The sequence below is a fragment of the Danio rerio genome, chromosome 1 (genome assembly GCF_052040795.2).
Source record: "Danio rerio strain M-AB ecotype USA chromosome 1, GRCz13ab, whole genome shotgun sequence".
Lineage (NCBI taxonomy): Eukaryota > Metazoa > Chordata > Actinopteri > Cypriniformes > Danionidae > Danio > Danio rerio.
In genome coordinates this window covers 36,408,001-36,429,073 of record NC_141021.1, presented here as the reverse complement: position 1 = coordinate 36,429,073, position 21,073 = coordinate 36,408,001, and the positions used below count along the sequence as shown (strand labels likewise).

Below are 21,073 nucleotides of genomic sequence, written 5' to 3'. Positions count from 1 at the left end.
AGCACAGTGAGACATGACGGATGATGATCTCACGTATTGTTTGTGAAAAATACTAGACTTAGAAATTTCCCAATTATTATTTGATGTATTTGTTGAGGAGTTAATTCAAGCCTTTCAATGAGTCAGACACAATGTCATTACAAAATTCACCCACACACACAGACATACACACACAGTGTGTGCGTTTCACTTTGCTATATTTTTGCACGCAAAAGAGAAAGGATACACATTAATATCCACTGCTGTATAGATATCTGTTGTGTTAAAGTACAAAATAAACCTGATTTAGAGTCCACAAACCAGGATTAAAGTGTCTTCTTTTTTAATTGTATTGACACGAGGCTGTGGAGACGGTAAAATCGCTGTAATTATTTGCAAACATGCACTGTTTTAAAATTGTTTTAAACTTGTAAAACTCATTCTTGATCACATTTGATGATGATTGATCAGGGTATATGCAGGAATCCTAAAGGTAATATAAATAACTTTTTTAAGACTTTTTAAAGACCTATATTAAGACCTCATCGCCACTTTAAGTTCTAATCAGTATCAAAGCTTTTACTTTACAAACAGTTGTTATTAAACAGTTGTAGTTAAACAAATCAATGGAGCACAACTATGCAACAGAACTCAATAACCTCAGAAGAAACAAAGCTTGAAAGAATAAATTACATGGTTGTTTTCAGCGACAGGCTTCAGCCACTGTTTGAATTCGTCTTTCTCCAACCAGGAGTAAGCAAGCTTACATTTTCCCATTTTGCTGTCTGTTTCGGTCTGGTTTAGCTACATGTGGCGGAGCGTCACATCACCTTCCCACTTTCTTTCGCGGAGGAGCTTGGCCGGATGCGCCCCGGCCCGAACCATTCATGTGGATCAAGCATGCCATTGTTAATATTAGGAGAAAAATAAATATATGCTTTTTTAGAGTCAAACACTTTGGACAACACTTGAACAAAATTTAAGACCTCATAAAAACGTGATTAAATACCTTGTAAAAGCCTTAATTTTCTTATAATTGATTTATCAACTTTTAATACTTCATTAGCCTCAAAAAAAGAGGAATTTGGATGCTATTTTGATGTCAGGAATTAAAAAAAAGAAACTTATTGTGTTTATATCACCTAAATATGACTGTGGACACACTATGCCTACAGTTCTATCCAAACAGCTTACAAAAGATAATTTTCATCATAGGTGCCTTTTAAGTTAATTAATCAATTCGTTTTGGGAAAACCTGAATGAATTATGTAGAACCCTGTAATTTTTGCATTGTATATGGCTCAAACCATGCAAGTATGCTGTATTATAAGCACAACTGTTGCACCATATAACAATTTAATATTTTAATATATTTTCTTTAATTGAGAAACATACATAGGTCCCCAAGTTTTACCCTTTTGCGGGATCACTAGTTGTCCCACTGAAGGATGGAGGTGGGCAAAGCAGAAATGATCAGACAGAGAGTCAATGAATTGCTGCTCCAGCTCCTGAAGCTCCACTCCTGGATAAGACGCAAGGACCTCCTCCACAACTGACTGGTTCTCAGCTCGTGACATGGTGCAAGTAGAGTAGACAACAATTCCTCCAGGACGTACTGCTGCTAGGGCCGAACTGACAACAAAGCAAACAACAAAACATTATTATTGGTAAACTATACGATCTTATAAAAGGACATTTTTTAAAACAAGGTTATAAAAAAGTGGTATTACTTGTTAACTCAGTTTATACATTGGTAACATAAATTGACTATGAACAACTGTGTTTACAATGAAGGAAATTGATTTTAGCAATGTATTTAAAAATATAATTCATGCTGACAATTTTTTTTTTTTTTTTGTCAAGCCCAGTAGATCAAGGTATTCATTATAGTATTCAATTTGATGACACCACTGAATAAACATGTAATGTAAATAGTGATGGGAAGTTCGGATCATTTTACTGACTCTGACTTTTGAGTCTCGTTCATCAAGATGAACAAATCTTTTTTCGAGTCATTTTGTTCATTTGGTTCAATTTGCCAAAATATTATTAAAATGTTACGAATTGCTTCCAAACACATCTACAACTAGCCCAAAAGGTTGATTGCACGACAAATAAGTCATAAGTAGAATATAACAAGGAGAAAATAATAATTTAATGTTTATCTGCTCTTTTGTCTATGAAGGCATTTTTGTCTCTTTGCTCAGCTCACCTCTTCATGTCTTCAAATGTCAGGGGTTCATTCACGTTACACTGACAGTCACATATAATCTTAATCAATGCACAGTCTAAGCCGATAGGAGCCATGATCGTTCGTTCATCACGTGACAGAATGACTCAAACCCGAGGACTCGAGAGATGAATGGTTCAATTCTTTTTCCAGCTGTAAAAGCGTATGATTGGCCCGTGATGAACGAGTGACTCAGACCCGATAGAGGACTCGAGAGATGAATGGATCAAAACTTTTTCCAGCTCTAAACGCATACGATTGGCTTGTGATGAACGAGTGACTCAGACCCGATAGAGGACTTGAGAGGTGAGCGGATCAATTCTTTTTCCGGCTCTAAACGCATATGATTGGCTTCTGCCAATGTGATGAAGACTTAAAATTAACGATACTACCTGCACAAATGTGCGCACGTGCGGATGAACGAATCACTCCCTGAGAGGACTCGTAGTTCCCGAGTTATATGGAAGATTTGTTTAAAAAGAACGAATCGTTCATGAACGACCCATCACTAAATGTAAATAGAGGAAGAGGGGGGTGTAAGGAACTTTTTTGTATATAGATTAGTACTGTCAATTGATTAAAAAAAATAACTAGTTAATCACAATTTTTTTTTTTTTATTAATCGCTATTAATCAAAATTAGACTGAAAACCATCAAGATCCTGGCTTGACACCCATATTTATTACAGAAATTAAAACACAGGCATGTTAGTGCCATTTGAATTTCAAAACAATCAATACCAATAAAGAAAACATTGATTTTTAAGTTGGATTCCAAGTGGACTGCAAAAAATGCCCAAATATAGGCATTGCAGATAATGAAGTATTGAATACAAACAATTGCACTCATTGTAAAGTTGTATTGCTGAGAGTTGAGTTGTCCTCCTTTACATGCAGCCAGTTGCTAAAACAGTCCAGTCTGTTGACATTATCCGGGACAATGTGGACCTTTTCTTTTGAATGATGTAAGCTGAGAGTGCAACGCAATCTCACAGCAATTCGTCACTTTTTGATTTAGTGTGCACACACACAGACACACACAAACACACACACACACAGAGAGAGAGAGAGAGAAACGCACAGGACAGCGCAGCCGGAGTGACTTGCGCATGAAGTCAACACGCATGATCACGTTCATCAAATTTCCTTAAACTAAGGGTTCTAAAGTAACGCTATAATTCACAAGAATTCTGACACAACAGTGTGAAGCATACGCTTGAATTTAAGGGGGAAACACGTCAAACTTAATAAAACATTGGAGGGCACATGCTGAAAGGCAAAGGAATGCGCTGTCTTTTGACAGCTCGCGACTTCATCCGGCACTTTATGAACACCAATACTCCGATTTTAATGATTTTTTTTATTAAGATAATACTCTTATTACGAGTCTAGCATGTAAGCAGCGATTCACAAAAGGACCACCGAGTCACGAAATGCAGAGTTTTTTTTACCGTTTGCCATGTGGTATTAAATTCCATTAAAACAGAAGTCGAAAGTTAAAAATGAAACACCCGAAATTGCATGAAACTGGAGGAAACGCTGGATAGCCTGGTAATGCGACATGAATTGTTTTATACAGAAACTTGCCTTCAATAAGTGCTTCCTTGGTCTTATCCATGTTTTTTTGCACGTTAAAAACACGTCGACCACAACAGGAAATAAAAAAAACATGCAACTGCGTTAATTTTTTTTTTACGTGTGAATTATTTCAAATTAATTGCATGAGTTAACGCACTAATTTAGATTTTTTGCACTAATATATATATATATATATATATATATATATATATATATATATATATATATATACACACACATACACACAAGCAGTGGCGCAGTAGTGCTGTCGCCTCACAGCAAGAAGTCGCTGGTGGGCGTTAGCGTTTCTGTGTGGAGTTTGCATGTTCTCCCTGCATTCGCGTGGGTTTGCTGCTCTGGGTACTCCGGTTTCCCCCACTGTGCATAGCCATGTGGTACAGGTGAATTGGGTAGGCTAAATTGTCCGTATTGTATAAGTGTGAATGAGTATGTATGGATGTTTCCCAAGGATGGGTTACGGTAGGAAGGGCATCGGCTGCTTAAAAACATGTGTTAGTTAAGATGGCGGTTCATTCCGCTGTGGCGACCCCGGATTAAATAAAGGAACTGAGCCGAAAAGAAAATAAATACATGAAAAGCTAATAAACAAATATGTACAGATAAATACGCATAAACATGTTATGTCATATATACACCCATACACATAAGAATGCATATACAAACACATACATATTCAACCTTATATGATGATAATCTGTAAAGCAACAATAGAAAAACTGTTTTGCAAGAATGAAGAAAAATCTAATTCACCATTTAAACCTGGAAATCTGGTTGCTTTTAATCTATTGATATAAAAAGTCTCTCCTTGTTTTAATCTTTTCATCCCGTCTCCTCCTCTTGTAGAATTATATGTTCAATACCAACTATTTTTAATGAACTGGGATTGCCATGACTTTTTATAATGTAGGGCCATAGGATATTGTGGATTACAGGTACGTATCGCATTTTTATGCTCAGCTAATCTCAACTTTAATTTTCCCTTAGTCATTCCTATATAAAAGCATCCGCTCGGACATTCCAGTCGATATACAACAAATGTAGTATTTCAATAAATAATTGAATGGATCTTCTATTTGTGGCCTGATGATGGATCTCTAAATATGTTCGTCTTAAGTATGTTATCACAATGATTGCAATTACCACATCTGTAGTTTCCTTTTGTTTGACTTAACCAAGTATTAGTTTTCTTAGTGGAGAGATGGCTTCTCACAAGTTTTGTTTTTCGGATTAAATATATTTTATATATATATTTTTTTTATTATTCTGGAGAAATTATTATTTTATTGGGGAATGGGGAAGAAAGGTGATTTAAATTACTTTGAATGTGGCATGGTTGTTGCTGCCAGTGGGCTGGTCTAAGTATTTCAGAAACTGCTGATCTACTGGGATTTTCACACACAACCATCACTAGGGTTTACAGATAATGGACTGAAAAGAGAAAGTATCCAGTGAGTGGCAGTTATGTTGGTGCAAATGCCTTGTTGATGCCAGAGGTCAGAGCAGAATGGCCTGACTGGTTCGAGCTGATATAAATGCAAAAGTAACTCAAATAGCCACTCGTTACAACCGAGGTATGCAAAAGAGCATCTCTGAACGCACAACACCTCCAACCTTGAGGCAGATGGGCTACAGCAGTAAAAAAAACACACCAGGTGCCACTCTTGTCAGCTAGGAACAGGAAACTGAATCTATAATTCACACATGCTGACAAAAATTGCACAATAGATGGATCCATCCTGTCTTGTATCAACGATTCAGGCTGCTGGTGGTGGTGGTGGTGGTGTAATGGTGTGGGGGATATTTTCTTGGCACACTTTGGGTTCTTTAGTACCAGTTGAGCATCGTGTCAACACCACAGCCTACTTGAGTATTGTTGCTGAGATTGTTCATCCCTTTATGACCACAGTGTACCCATCTTTTGATGGCTACTTCCAGCAGGAAAACGCGCCATGATTTTTTTTTACACAGCACTTAGAAACCATTTTTTAAATAATTATAATACAGGACAGCTAATCCATTTCTCCCTAACTATATTTTTGCCTTCACTGTTGCATGATTGTCTGTGACAGAGAAAGGCAAGACTGCAGAAATTTGTTCAAATGGAACAGCAACAAGAAACATACAGTGCCATTTAGCATCGTTTACAGTACCTTCCCACGTGATTGCGTGTGTATGTGGGTTGCCGTGATAGATATTTACCAGAGCAGCTCCTTCTGTAAGAGTGGTAGTTGAGTTCTCTCCTTCAGCCACATTTCCCCTCGGTGGGTGTCAGGGGTATAAAGCCAACTCCGGTCATTAGAGCATGGGGCATCTACAAGCACCTGACACAGAGGGACGAAGAAACACACACAGACAAACACACTTCAGAGAACAGGTTTTAACTCTGCAGGGAGGGAAAAAAAAAACAGTGAACGAGACTGAAGGGGAATATTTCATGTTCACCTGGGGGACAGTGAGCATAACACAAAGAGGAAAGCAGAAGGACAGCGGGGACCTGCCAGTATGGGCCTCATTAGCTCTTTAAAAGAACCAACACACTCGCAGCATCCTCTGTGAAACCCACTGAGCAAATGAGAGAGCGCGGTTGAAGTAAAGAGAGAGAGTGAGATGATGGAAACACCGCACACACCTGGGGCCAATAATCACAAAGCACACCTGAGCTAGAATCTACGATTGAACAAACAAGAAACTCTCTGAAAGATTCAGATGAGCAATAGACAAGGCTGAGTGAAAGATCCCCGCAAAAAAAAATCAGTTTTCACCAAATATCTCATTTTTCGTCAACTTCTCTCAAGAAATCCAACGATCTCTTTCCAACCCAACTCCTTATTCCTTGCTCTGGCTCTGCTCGTCTTTCTTGGCTTCCTTTGAGACTACTCTCTCCTCATTAGAACTGGCTGAAACTGCCTTGTCAAGCTGACAATCGAGTCCCACTGTTTTTCTCCCTGCCAGCTTTGTATTAGAGCCTCTTAATTCTCTCTGTTAGCTCTGCCGCCTGTCTGGCTAAAAAGAATGCCGGGGGGCTCTGGAGACCCGCGTCACTGAAGGACATGATGGTGTAGAAAGACCCCCGTGGGCCTGATGATGGGATCTAGGAACTACAGCACGCTTAAGAGGAAGAGCCAAAGCTATTACCCTCGTCTAAGTGCCAGAGTTGATAAAGGGAATCAATTGTGGGCGTCAGAGACATGTTCATTTGACATTTCGGGACAGGAGGTTTCATCATCTGAGCTTGAATGTGTACCTGCGTCCCCTCCATCGAGGGTCCCGGGAAACTGTAGCATCTGTCCAATGTGAATGGAGGTCAGTGTGAGTAAAACAACAACACTGTCACCTTCTGGTTGGATTAGTGTATCACAGTCATGGGTGACTGAGCTGTATTCAGTGCATTTTACAAACACAACAGAGGCTCATTGGAAATTTGTGTCTAAGCAAACTATTTGTCAAATTATATGCCAAAAATCATTGCATCTGCATAAAATTCACTTTGATTTCAGTTGAAATTAAAATATGTGACAGCAAAACATCAAAAAATGTATTTCTTTTCAAAAACAAATATCACTAGGCTGGTCAAATATTCAAATATTCCACAGGAGTTGTCCAATGCCAATTCATTGAAGGGTCACAAAACACCAAAACACATGAGATGTTTACAGACTTATATGTGTTCCACATTGCTAAAAACACTATTAGGACACAAATATTTCACAAAAAAAGTGAAAATGTATTGTTTTTGCGTTTTTTTTAGCTAATTTATTTTTCTGGTTTAAAAATAAATTTTGAAGCTGCGTCACGGCCATAAGATCCTTGTGAAAATTCCAGAGTAGAGACTGGATGTCTGTACCGGCGGGTACAACATGACTTTGAGTTTTCAGCATTAATTCATGAGAAAGACTTTGTTTGAACCAATCAGCGTGCTCTATTGTGAATGAGATGCAACTTCATTAATATGCACGGTATAGCTTCGAACACTGTTTTACCTGTTCCAATGTTCAGATGGCATAGAGACACCACATTGTGTTGGCAACCACAATTAAAACAAGTGGAAGAAGAAGAATTGTTTGGAGACACGGGTCGTCAGTGTTACGTTTATAAATGTGCAGCAACAAAGGTTTTGTTTCCATTTCACCACGTCGAGAGCACAGCTCGGGTGTAGACCCACATGTGGGGATTAAAGTGGTCTGCTAACATGTAACCAAATTGTGTTTGTAACGAAACATTTTTTACCTAAGAGCTTTTTGAATCTGAAAATGGTGAAATCTGGATTTGCCACTTGTTTTCTGTTAAAAAAAAAAGACGTGGTTCCAGATTTGGTAAGTGTGCGATTAATGCTTTAACGTAAACATGTAAACATCTTAATCAAACTATTACTGTTGTGTAGAACTTTTGCTGTGTATGATTTTTGCCGCATTTTGTGACAGGATAGTCTATACTCACACAGCTGTTTAACACTATTCTTTGCACCGACCGAGTCAGTAAAGGATCACAGACACCTGCATCACAAAACACTGAGATTTTTTTTATCTACCATTCAACGTGTGATATCAAATTACATTAAAACAACACTCTTCCAAAAGTTCCTCGCATCCAATATCTTGTTTGTTACTGGTGACATGCATGAAATTATTCTGAACGAAAGTGAAAGTGCCAAACCGCAGTTAAAGTCAAAAAATTAAAAATGAAACACCCAAAATTACATGAAACTCTGGAGGTATTGTGGACAACGTGGTGACGTACTGCCATTAATCGATCTATAGTTGAAGTCAGAATTATTAGCCCAGTTTATTTTTTCTCTCAGTTTCTGTTCTGTTCTGTTTTCAGAAACTATTTTTTTTCCACACATTTTTAAATATAAGTTTTAATAACTCATTTCTAATAACTGATTTATTTTATCTTTGCCATGATGACAGTAAATTATATTTTACTAGATATTTTGAGACACTTCTATACAGCTTAAAGTGACATTTAAAGGCTTGACTAGGTTAATTAGGTAGGTTAGGGTAATTAGGCAAGCTATTGTATAATGATGGTTTGTTCTGTAGACTACCGAAAAAAATTAGCTCAAAGGGGTAATTATACCCCTTTATATATATATATATATATATATATATATATATATATATATATATATATATATATATATATATATATATATATTATCAGACATGCTGATTTATTTATTTATTTATTATTATTATTTTTTTGCTCTGTTAAACATCATTTGTAAAATATTAAAAATTAAAAAAAAAAGAAAAGAAAAAATCAAAGGGGGGCTAATAATTCTGACTTCAACTGTATGTGCTATAACATGTAAAATGGGATCATGAAAGAAACATCCATGAAGCAACTCATGTAAACACCTTAACCATATTATTGTCTTATTCAGATTAAGGCAAACCATTTGATTACTGATGTCCATGTAAACGTAGTCACTGTCTATCTGTATTTGCCTCTGTGAAAATCAGCGCGTGCACGTAATGAAACTCCCCTTTTCATGCAAAACCTTCTCTCTTTCGCAACTCGACACTCTCACCTAAACAAAGCTGGACTCACCCGCTTTCCTGACTTTTTTAAAACTAGAGGTGTGAAATCAATCTTCTGAGTTTCTACGGTTTCATGGTCCTTACAGTTACAGAGTTATTTATACTGTCAAAAATTGGACTCTTGTGCTAAAGAAGGGTTCAATAAAAAAAAAAAAAAAAAAAAATATATATATATATATATATATATATATATATATATATATATATATATATATATATATATACACACACACACACGCACACACACACACACATAATTTTATCCAACTGTTAATCCCCTCTGATTTTGGGAAAAATTTACAGTTAGGATTGGTTAAAGCAATGTTTCTCAACCATGTTCCTTGAGGACAACCAGCTCTACACATTTTCCATGTCTCCTTAACCAAACACACCTGATTCAAATCATCAGTTCATTTGCAGAGACTGAAAGACCTGCAATAGGTGTGACAGACAAAGGAGACATCCAAAACATGCAGTGTTGGTGGTCCTCCAGAAACGTGGTTGAGAAACACTGTGTTAAGGGGTAGGAATTAAGTATAGATTATATTTTTGAACAGGAAGGATGTTCCAGGAATATATCCTACTACAAAAAAAAATTATAATAATCAATCCACCTCATTATCTCATGCCTATATTATTGTAACTCCTTAAACTTTAGCATACCAAAGTCCCAAATGGCTCGTTTACTGGTTATACAAAACACTTTAGCAAAATTCCTGAGGTAAAGGAAGCAGTCTGGTCATATACCCCATCTCTTCATTGGCATCCTATTAATTTTATAATTGAGTTTAAAACTTTATTAGGAAATCCATCGGGCAATCCATCCATCAGGCAATCCGTCTCATGAACACTAGATGATAATCATTGTGGAACCAACATCACTACTTGCCGTACACTTTTATACACATATACACTTATTTAACAACACACTTTACATGCCAATTTGCACTAAAAGCTGCACATATAACATTGTATATAGTAATATAGCTCTACATACACTTGTCAAATTGAATATTTGCATTCACTACTTACTGCTTTTTTTTTATATAATAATAATAGTTTTTTTTTTTTTTTGGTCCTGTCTCAGTAATTCTGTTGCACGGTAGATGCTCTGTCATGAAAACAAATTCCTCGTATGTGCGAACATACCTGGCAATAAAGCTCTATCTGATTCTGATTATTACTGGTTTACAAATTACCAAATCATCCAGCTCCGCCCTATTTGTCTAATTTGCTCCACCCATATTCTATTACCAGACATCTAAGATTTTAAGCTAAACTCTTCCTACAAATACACAAATCTCAGCTAAAATCGAGGTGAAATCAAGCCTTTGAAGTTTCCAGGCCAACACTGTGGAACAAACTCTCTATGTTAGATCAGCTTCTACTTTGTCAGAGTTTAATTCTTGTCTTTATTATTCTCTGTTGCTTTTAGGTTATAATGAATTTCATATTTTATCTGTTTTGCTGTTATTATTGTGATTAACCTAAAAACCTACAGCACTTTTGTCAGCCTGTGGCCATTTTTAAATGTGCTTATCTAAATTCTAGTATCAAGCTACGATCACACTGCAGTTTTTATGAAATTGACTATCCATCATAGGTATGCGAATGCGAGCACAAGCCTGTGCAATAAGTTTCAAGCTTGCTTTCCAAAGTTCAAACTTGGTGAACTCTGATCTGCGAATTTGCATCATGCGAATGTGTGAGACCTATAGAATATCAAAATGTGACCTCTCTGTGCAGAAATGTAAAATATGGAGTAGTCACTTGTTTTATCAGTATCACATCAACTTGTTTTATCCAGCACATTTTCGCAGCAACGTCCAACAGACTTTTGCATGGCTTTAGCCACTAGTGTACCTCTTGAAGCCAGGGGGATGAAATTCACCTACACTCACCTTGCTAATGGCATTTCCACTGCATGGGGTGGTGAGCCATAGTATTACTAAAATATGGTATACTGATTACTGTGGATCACTGATTTACCTAAGAGAATTGTCCCTACCTGCATCACTGGATTTGCTGCAAGAGACACAAAGCCACTAGAAATAAATAGTCAGCCACAGCCAATGTAGAATTATTTTAAATCACTGTTGCTTACAAATAAATATACATGTAATGTGGTCATTAGATAAGGTCAGAGTAAATGATCAGAGTATTTATAATCTGACTAGGTGTGATGAAGTGTGAGAGGTGAGAAGAAAAGTTTTGCGGCATTTAACTGCTAGCATTACACAACCTAATAGATAGTTTGTACAAAAATACACATACATTAGATTAAGTGGGGCAAAACATGAAATAAATGCTCCTACAAATGTTTCAAATAAACAGAAAATACAAAGTTATACACTATCAACAGTGTGACATTCATTCATTTGCACAAGAAACCATATGTGAATGTACAATCATGAAAACAATCATAAATGGACAGCCAAGAGTTGGATGGGTTCACCCAGAACATGTAAGTAGACAGCACAATTTTTTCATATGTCTACATCCCACCCACTTCAAGTGGCAATATTCTGCAGTGGAAAAGCAAAGCGAGATAAGCCAAATCACACCGAGTGATACCATGCAGTAAAAAAGCAGCAAAAATCTCACAATTTGGATCATGCCACCAGTGTAACCCCTCCAGTCCTACTTGTCACATCAAGTGATTTTAAACCGTTGTCTCCAGCTAACAAGTCTGCTCTTAAACTCAAAGGAATAAGGTTTACCTGCAAAGCTCTTACTAGCTTTTGCAATCACCCTACTAAAGCCAATGTAACTCCTCAGGTTCTACACACACTGTTCCAAGTTGGATTTAAACTGCTCTCACCAACATGGGAGACAGACGCACTTACAAGAACCTCTTGAGAGAGGTTCATTAGCAAGCCATACTCCCCCATCTGAGTTTTCGGGTTCAAGAAGATGGTTTGGTTTCAAACGGGTTTTGTCGTCACTATAACACACTATATGGCTAACCTGCTTTGGAGCACATATTATTTTGAGTTAGAGGTCGCAAAACCAAACTGGAACAATCAGTCATATATCTGAAGCAACAAAGCCACTCCCAGTCCCAGAGCATCTCCTCTGCTCTAAATGAAAGACTTTTGCATGACAGACAAATTATTTGAGACAATTTTTTTTCTGTCACTAAAAATGTCCTTCTACTATATAAATTTGTATTCTTTATATTTCATCTTTTTCATTTAATATATAATAATGCCTTTAAATTAACATTTACAATGAAATATTAACTTATAAATTAACATTAATATATCATTTAAAATGGCAGTATTTTATGCTGTTTATAAATTTACATTATTAAAATAAAGGATTGATTTTCATTGGTATAATAATATTTTCTTTAAGTTGCCATCTAAAATGATTTTACTGAGTAAGAAGTGTTTATTATGGCTTTATAATTGTGCTTAAATTCATAATTTTATTTATTTATTTTGATAATGCTTAATCTCTGTATCTTTAAGAGAGAAGTATCAAACTGACTCTCATGTGTCTCATATGATGGCTATTTGATGCACGTCACACTTTTAAGCACACACACTCCAGAGTTAATTACTAACCCATGCTTAAACCCAGTGAATGTTTGTGTCAAGCGTTGTGAAACCTCTTATCCTGATGTTAGCCAGTTTGCATTTCTTTGGTATTGTCAAGTTGAAACTAATTCTGCAAACTGAAGTTTGTTTCACTTATTTTGTGCAACAGGGGTCCATTCTTCGTACATGGATTACTCAAATAGCTGGATTTGATAATTTACGATTTGACACGAATTAGGATCATTTCGTTCTTCAAAACTGATCTGAGAGTTGTTGTTATAGTAACAGTTCTGGTAGCTCAAACCTCCTAGGGAGCAGGCTCATTTCATACAAACAGGATTAGATTGGGTCTTTTCATGCAAAGGTAATACTTATTACTAAGTTTAAAAAATATATAAATAAAACAATTCTGCATAAAAAAAGTATAAAGACTGTCTTGGGGTGGTTCTCCTTAAGATGGTCAAAGAGAACACTTAATAATATGCACTTTTTAGACACAAACACATCATATTTTAAGGTACCAGCTTTAGGACAATTTGTGTAAGATAATAGACATGCACAATATTCTACTTTTTTTTTTAAAGTAATAATAATTTACGCAGTCATGCATGGGTTTTGATAGCTAATATGATGGTGATTTGATTCTTCGCAAAAGATGCAGACACCTTTACCGATATCAAATTGCTTTTTGATGCAAAATTTATTTAAACAGCCAGTTATTCCTTACACCGATTAAGAAACTTGAATAGACCTAGGCTACTATAATAAAGAAAATCCGCTCTAAATGTGAAACTAAATAAATTGCTAAATATTCTTGACACATGAAAGTGTAAAGCCTGCAGCCCACAACAAAGGAGTAGCGTTATTGCGTATCATATATAACAAACCCTTTACTACAAGTTTTAGTAATTTTGCTCACATGGAGAATTGAATATTAATTAGATGATGTCATTATGCTGCCGTGCTGTCAGCCAATCGTTGCATTGCTGATCATGATTTTATGAGGATCATGAGGATTCATAAATCTGTCCTTTACAACACATGCAGCGATCTCAGATTAGGCCTTCCAGATCTTCTCAAATTTGTTTTTAAAAAAACAAATTAGCCAGAGATCATTCAGGATCATTTAAACGAGGTACGAAGAACAGACCCCAGGCCTTTCAACAAATGCAATTTTTTTTTCAGGAATTTCAACCAATGTAAATAAGACAATGTGAAAATTGAATTCAAAGTGAGTGTGCTCTTAGCACCACCCACTGGAAATTTCACTATGAAAGAGTTTTTAAATGAGCGGGAAATAACAAAGTCATTTTGCAGAATGTCACCATAGGCATGCTATTTTTTTTTTTTCCAGTGAGACTGAGCTGAAAATAAAAAAAGTTAACCTCTTCTAGCACGGCACCCACCCTGAGCTCTATTCATTTAAAACCATCACGACACCTCCTGTCGCATTGTGTATTCGTTTACCTTTCTGCTCAGTGGCCCGACGCTTCTCTCACCGCCAGAAGAGGATAATACTCAGTCAGCAGTATCTGGGAACCTTAAAAGCGCCATATTCACTGCTTGATTGGCATGTTTGGCCTGGAGGGCTGATAGTGACCTGCCTAGTGTCTCGTCACCCCATGATGAGTGGGAAAAAAATGCGTACCTATGCAGCTTTCCCTTCAAATGACTGAGTGTGCAGAAAACCTCTATTCCACCTTGCAGCCTTTTTTTTGGTTGCTTTCAGATGGAAAGCAAGGGCTTGCACTGAGTGCTATGGCAACTGTGATAAATGATGCGAGTTTGGAGGCAGCATTGCTACTGATGTCATGTGAGAGTGTCACTCTGACATTCACAAACAAACTGTTTTACTTTCTCTAAACACTTGGATAAATGACATTCAGTGGAGGTTAGTTGAGTACATTTAGTTTCTGCACTTAACAGAATCGAACAAATGTTAGGTAATGTTGTGTTTTACAAAAAGTCATTTTATGATTCATTCAGGGTAAATATCACTGACTAAAATAGCCAATGATGGCTTAAAGGTTGTATCATTTTAATGGTATAACAGATGAGTTATTCTGTTGTATGAGCGTTAAGTTCCTCATCGCTGCTATTGGCTTGCTTGGTTGGGACTTGTGGAGCTGCGCATTGATGGATTTGCTCTTCAGTGTTTGGACTTCCAGCAGTGAAATTTAAACCACAATGAACTGAACTAAACTGAACTTCAACTCAGAAAACTGGATCGACAGTTTCAATTTACTAGAACTTCTATGTTAAGCTGCTTAGACACAATCTACATTGTAAAAGCAAATTGAGTACTCATTAGGGGTGAGTGTTGTATCGTTGTTGCTAGAAAGAATACAGCTGCAGCCTGAAGATAAAGAGAATTATTTAAATTATTTATTAAATTATATGTTAATTGTATTTAATTAAAGTCTGCCTATAGAAGTGTAAAAACAGTTATTATAAATAATAATATTAATAATAATAATAATAATAATAATAATAATAATAATATTAACACATTTTAAGCTTCTCTCAGGCCCAAAATGCTACAAGGCATACAAGCAAAACAGTAAGAAAGTAAAAAAAAATAAATAAATAAAAAAATACACAATAACACTGTAAAATATAAAAAATACAATTGAATAATTAAATTGACAAAAATAATCAATCTAATTAAAAGCAACGGTAAAAATGTGAGTCTTGAAAAGTTTCTTAAAACAGTCCAGAGAAGCGGCATTCCTAATGCTGATGTGTAGACCATTCCATAGCTTAGGCGCACAGTACAAAAAGTTCTACAACCCATGGTCTTTAGTCAACAATGTGGCTAAGACCAAAAGTCCAGATGAAAAACAAAGACTTGATGGGAGTGGCAAGAGTAACCAGGTCAAAAATGTAGTCAGTTGCTAGCCCATGCACTGCTTAATATGTTAAAATCAAGGTCTTAAAACCAATACGTGATTTAACAGAAACCCAGTGATGTTGCTGATGTACAGGGGTGATATGGTGGCGTGAATATTCAGAGTATAATTCATGTTATTTAATAAATTACACATTAAACTGTATTGTTTAAATGTATTGTACATTTTATTAGTGTTGTACAGACTAACAAAAATGCTAAACTTATGTGAGTATGTGCAGCTGAATTCCATCTAGAACAGAGATGTTCAAACTAGGGCCCTGGGGCCAAAGTTGGCCCATGGTAACCTTTGATTTGGCCCACCATGCCATCTGAGAAGAGAGGGAGAACGGTTGGGTTGGTTTTGAGATCGTCAATTAAAATGTAATGTAGCCCTTTTTTGTTTGTTTGTTTGTTTCATTGTTAAAAGCTTACTGAAGTTAAATGTTTCGATTAAATGGTATAAATTAATCAGGTTTTGTTTAAATGTGCATACAGTCACCCGACAATCCAGAGACTTTGGTGAGCAAATCAAGGCAAAGGCAGATTCTGCTTGACTAGTGTATTCAGTATTGAACTCCACTGTTATAAATGTGATTGTTTTATTGCAATGCGTTATTATTTAACAGGTTATAATGCATTAGTTAATACTATTTAAAGAATGGTTTTCTATTTATTTTGAAACAGTCTGAAAATAATAAAAAATTAGCCATGGCAACTTTAATGTAATACACTGTAGTTTGGTATTTATCTTTGGCCCAAGGCTCTCAATGATATTTAGTTTCGGCCATTTATATGAATAATTTTGGGCAACCCTGATCTAGACTTTACTGTGATGTACCTTGTCGTAAGCTCCTGGTTGCATGGTCCCAATGCTACGGCCATCCTGAAGAGTCACTGAAAGCAGATGTCTGAGTGAGGGAGGAACATATGATTCAAGAGTCTTCAGTAGCCAATCATGTCTGTGCTGATCCACTTCATTACAGTGTAAGAGACCTAGGAATCCCACACAAAAATTATAGCATATGGTACAGCACAAATCTTTATAAATTTAAAGGGTTAAAAATGTGATGAAAAAACATATTGTTCTAATATTTGTAATTATTTTTAATTACATTTAAGAACTGAACATACACTTTTTGCACTTTTTAAGGCTACATCATCATCACAGGTAAAAATGATTGTGATGCTTTAAACAGAAGCCATGTTTGTAGAACAGAGACTAAAAAATACATTCTTTAAAAATATATAAAATACATTTACTCATTATCAGACATTTTAACCCAAGTGACTTACAAGAAAACAACATTTGTAATATAAATGACACTTTTTTTAAGACAAAAAACAGCTATTCTACATTCCTCTGACCAAAGATTTGTAAACTATTGTTACTTTGCATGACATTTTAGTTTATGTCTTTTGCATGTCATATTATATATTTAGTCATTACTTTCTGCTTAAAAAAAAAACAACAACAATAGACTCATTTAGAGCATCAAATTGCTCAAAATAAGAAAAATTATGCCGGGATTTCTGACATTTTTAGACAACACAATGTCAATGTTTTAAATTCAGAACAATTGAGAAATAATCAATTAGACATAATTTTTGTCAATTAAAGAAAAAACATTGAGGTTGGCACAGAAAAAAAAATAATAATAATAATACAATGCAACATACAGCACACAGCCATTCTGACCATTACAATTTAAGTTAGATACAAGTTAGTCAGTCACAGAATGGACACCATTTAAACCATATGAAAAATAAAATAAAATAAAAATTCACACCGCTTCGCTTTTTCCATATTTTGTTATGCTACAGACTTTATGAATTAACCTCAATATTTTCTTCAAAAGTCTACAAAACAAATGACAAAAAAAAACCATGGCAAAGTTAAAGATTTGTTTGAAATATTTGCCAATTTTTTAAACAATAAATAAAAAATAAAAATCACATGTACAACCCCAAATCAGAAAAGATTGGGACAGTATTGGAAATACAAATAAAAAAAGAAAGTAGTGATTTCTAAATTTACCTTGACATATATTTCATCGCAGACAATACAACAAACATTATTTAATGTTTCACATGATTATAATTTTTTTAATCAAATTTAACACGTAATCCAGTTTTGGTTAAAATAAAATCTCTTTAAATATTAATGCTGAAGTTGTAAAATTATTTGTCAGGGTATTGACACATTTAATAAGAAATTAATGAAAAAATCTCACTGAAAAAAAAAAAGTGATCAGCAAAATATTCACAACAATTATAACGAACTTGTGACCAGGCACGGGCCAGTATGAGATTCTGACAATATAATAACCTTGGAAAAAACTATAATGATTTCTAGGGTATTGTGATTGCTGCTCTAAAATAATGTCTTTTAAATGCCTGGGTAAAAAAACAGCAACTTTTTTTTTATTCTAAGAAACATTTATAATATTTTGCAACATTAAACATGTCAGGCTAAATAATTAAAATTAATTGTTTACTTCTAATATTTTCATTAATTAAAAAAACAAAGATTTCTTAGTAAAGCGAAAAGGCATCTTCGGACATCTTTTTTTTTTTTTTTTCATTGAATATAAAGAAAGCCACTGCATTGTTCAGGAGGTTTGAATTCTTGTGCATGAGTGATTTGTTTTTAAATGTTAGGCTGATCAGTGGATTTTGATGTGGATGATCCTTTGCTGCTGTTAATACCGCTGCCATAGAAAAAATAAAAATAAAATAGTATTTGACAACACAAAAAAAACTGAAAAAAAAAAAAAAAAAAAAAAAAAAAACGTACCTAACATTTTCACACCGCGGTAAACTTTGAAACTGTTTATTGTCCCTTGCTTACTTGTGACTCATGTTTATGACAAATTTATGACAAGTTATGTTGTGTCTAGTTGTCATCATGACAAAAAAGATATGATGTTTGTTTGTCAAATTTTCATTAAAAAAGACATTGCAAATGTTACATTTGTATTTACATTTGCATTTAACAGTTGTCATAACCATGCATATGGTCTTCTTCATAATCATGTCACATCATGATAATAAAGGTGTCATGACAGTCTTTTGAACACCCCTTTTAGTAAAGCTCTAACATACAGTTTTATTTTTATGTATGGTATATCATAAACCTCTCAAATAAATGTTGCTTCTGACTTATTATACAAGCTAAAGAATCATTTGTAAAGTAAAATAAATAAATGAATAAATAAATAAGTATGATTTCCACCAACAGAGCATATTAGAGTACATTCTACATAATTGTGTTGCCATGAAGACTGAAATAATGGCTGTGTCAAATAATATTTCAAAGTATCAAGTTTACTGTATCTTTGATTAAATAATTGCATTGTTGATTTAACATAATATTGTTGATATAAGCATAAGATACATGTTTCAAAAATAACAGAATATCTCCCCAACCCCAAACTTTTTACACAAGTAATATGAAGTGTATCATGACTGATCTAAAGTTGATTTTATATGAAAAATAAAAATATAAATAAATAAATAAATTAATTAATAAATGAATGAATGAATGAATGAATGAATGAATGAATGAATGAATGAATGAATAAATAAATAAATAAATAAATAAATAAATTGACTTTTTCCATATAACATAATTGTTCTTGCAGACTCTAAATAGGAAAATTATATTAGCAGCCATGTACAACATTGTTCACAGTCAAATAAACACTGCTAATTTTGTTTTGAAATCATACTTGCATATGATTTTAGACTAAATACTCAAAGTAGCATGGTAAAAATGTTCAGAAAAGATTAAATGTGCGAATACAAAATCAACCTCAGTTGTATCATTAGGTATATGCTCCAGTCACACATCATTTTGCCACATAAATAATGGCCTTGCCATTAATTATAAAAGTGCAACTTACCAGGAGTGGCTGTCTGTAATATGGCCAGGCTTTTCCCTCCAGGAGCTGCACAAAGATCAAGCACATTTTCTCCTTCCTGCACATTCAAAGCCAGTACAGGGAGAAGAGAGGCTGCATTCAGGAGGTAGTACTGCTTCAGCCAGCCTGTGTGGTGGCTTTGTGTGGGAATACGCACTGGATCTGGGTGAATAAAACACTGCAGAGGAATGTCTGCTGTTTGTGAATAGGATTCAGGAGGTGTCTGTTGAAGAAGGTATGTGTATCCGAGCTCCGCAAGACACTGCTTGAGGTTTGTAAGGTCACTGAACCGATTAAGCAGGACGCCATATTGCCATGAGAGTGGATTCAGAAGCACATCCCTGAAAATATTCAATATTTATATTGATTTGTAAACTAGTTATGAGATTGTCACTTAGACCAGGGGTGTCTAAACTCGGTCCTCGAATGCCGGTGTCCTGCAGATTTAAAATTCAACTTGCCTCAACACACCTGCAAGGATGTTTCTAGAAAGCCTAGTAAGAGCTTGATTAGCTTGCCCAGGTGTGTCTGATTGGGGTTGGAACTAAACTTTGCAGGACACCGGCCCTCCAAGACCGAGTTTGACATGCCTGACTTAGACAATCTGAGGCAGTAACATTGATTACAAGGTAAAATCATAGCAAGCCTTAGTTAAAAGGGTGGCCAGAATTATAACCTTTCCTTTATTCATTTTCCTTCAGCTTAGTCATTTATTTGCAAAAGATTGACACAATGAAATGAACCACCAATAATAACCATTTAAATGCAAATACATTTAAATGTTCTCATGAAAATTTTGACATCAAAATACAATAATTTAAATTATTTAAATAAGAATAAAAATTTTAACAGCATTAATTGATATTAAAAATCCTATTACCCACCTTGCATTCCACCACTGCTCTCCAAGCTCTTCACTGTACTGTCTATCAAAATGCTTCAGTACAGTCTCACAAAGCTGCTTCTGGGGTTTAGATATATATTGTGCTGCAAGCTGCTGAAATGGAGAACAATTAAATATTAAAACTAATTAAAAGTATTAAAATGTATATAATGTAATATAGAAATGATCATTTACTGATTACTAAATACGTAGTTGATATAAAATTCTATAAATATTGAATTGCAGTTGTTATCGTAGTATTATGTTAGTGTTATGTGTTTTGTCGTATTTAAATCACAGATGTAATACGTTTTGTCCGCTTACTGTATTAGAGATTGTGTTTTGGCCATGACATGAAGAGGACAGAATACACTTAATAGACTTCAGAAAGAGAAATGAACTGCCTGACATGCAGAATAATTTCGGTGAAAACATTGATATTGATGCAATTTATTTCTGACTACATAGCTAACGTTACTGTTCCGCGG

The 21,073-nt window shown here is 35.0% G+C and overlaps 1 protein-coding gene across 2 annotated transcripts; it reads right to left on the bottom strand.

Moving 5' to 3' along the window:
- Positions 1 to 888: 888 nt before the first annotated feature.
- Positions 889 to 21,073, bottom strand: nsun3 (NOP2/Sun RNA methyltransferase 3). Of its 2 annotated transcripts, none has more exon segments than NM_001025302.3 (6): positions 889 to 1,611; positions 6,007 to 6,128; positions 16,621 to 16,775; positions 19,685 to 20,043; positions 20,587 to 20,699; positions 20,910 to 21,073. In NM_001025302.3, coding segments are annotated over 6 exon segments (1,128 nt in total). In that variant the 5' UTR covers positions 21,021 to 21,073; the 3' UTR covers positions 889 to 1,343.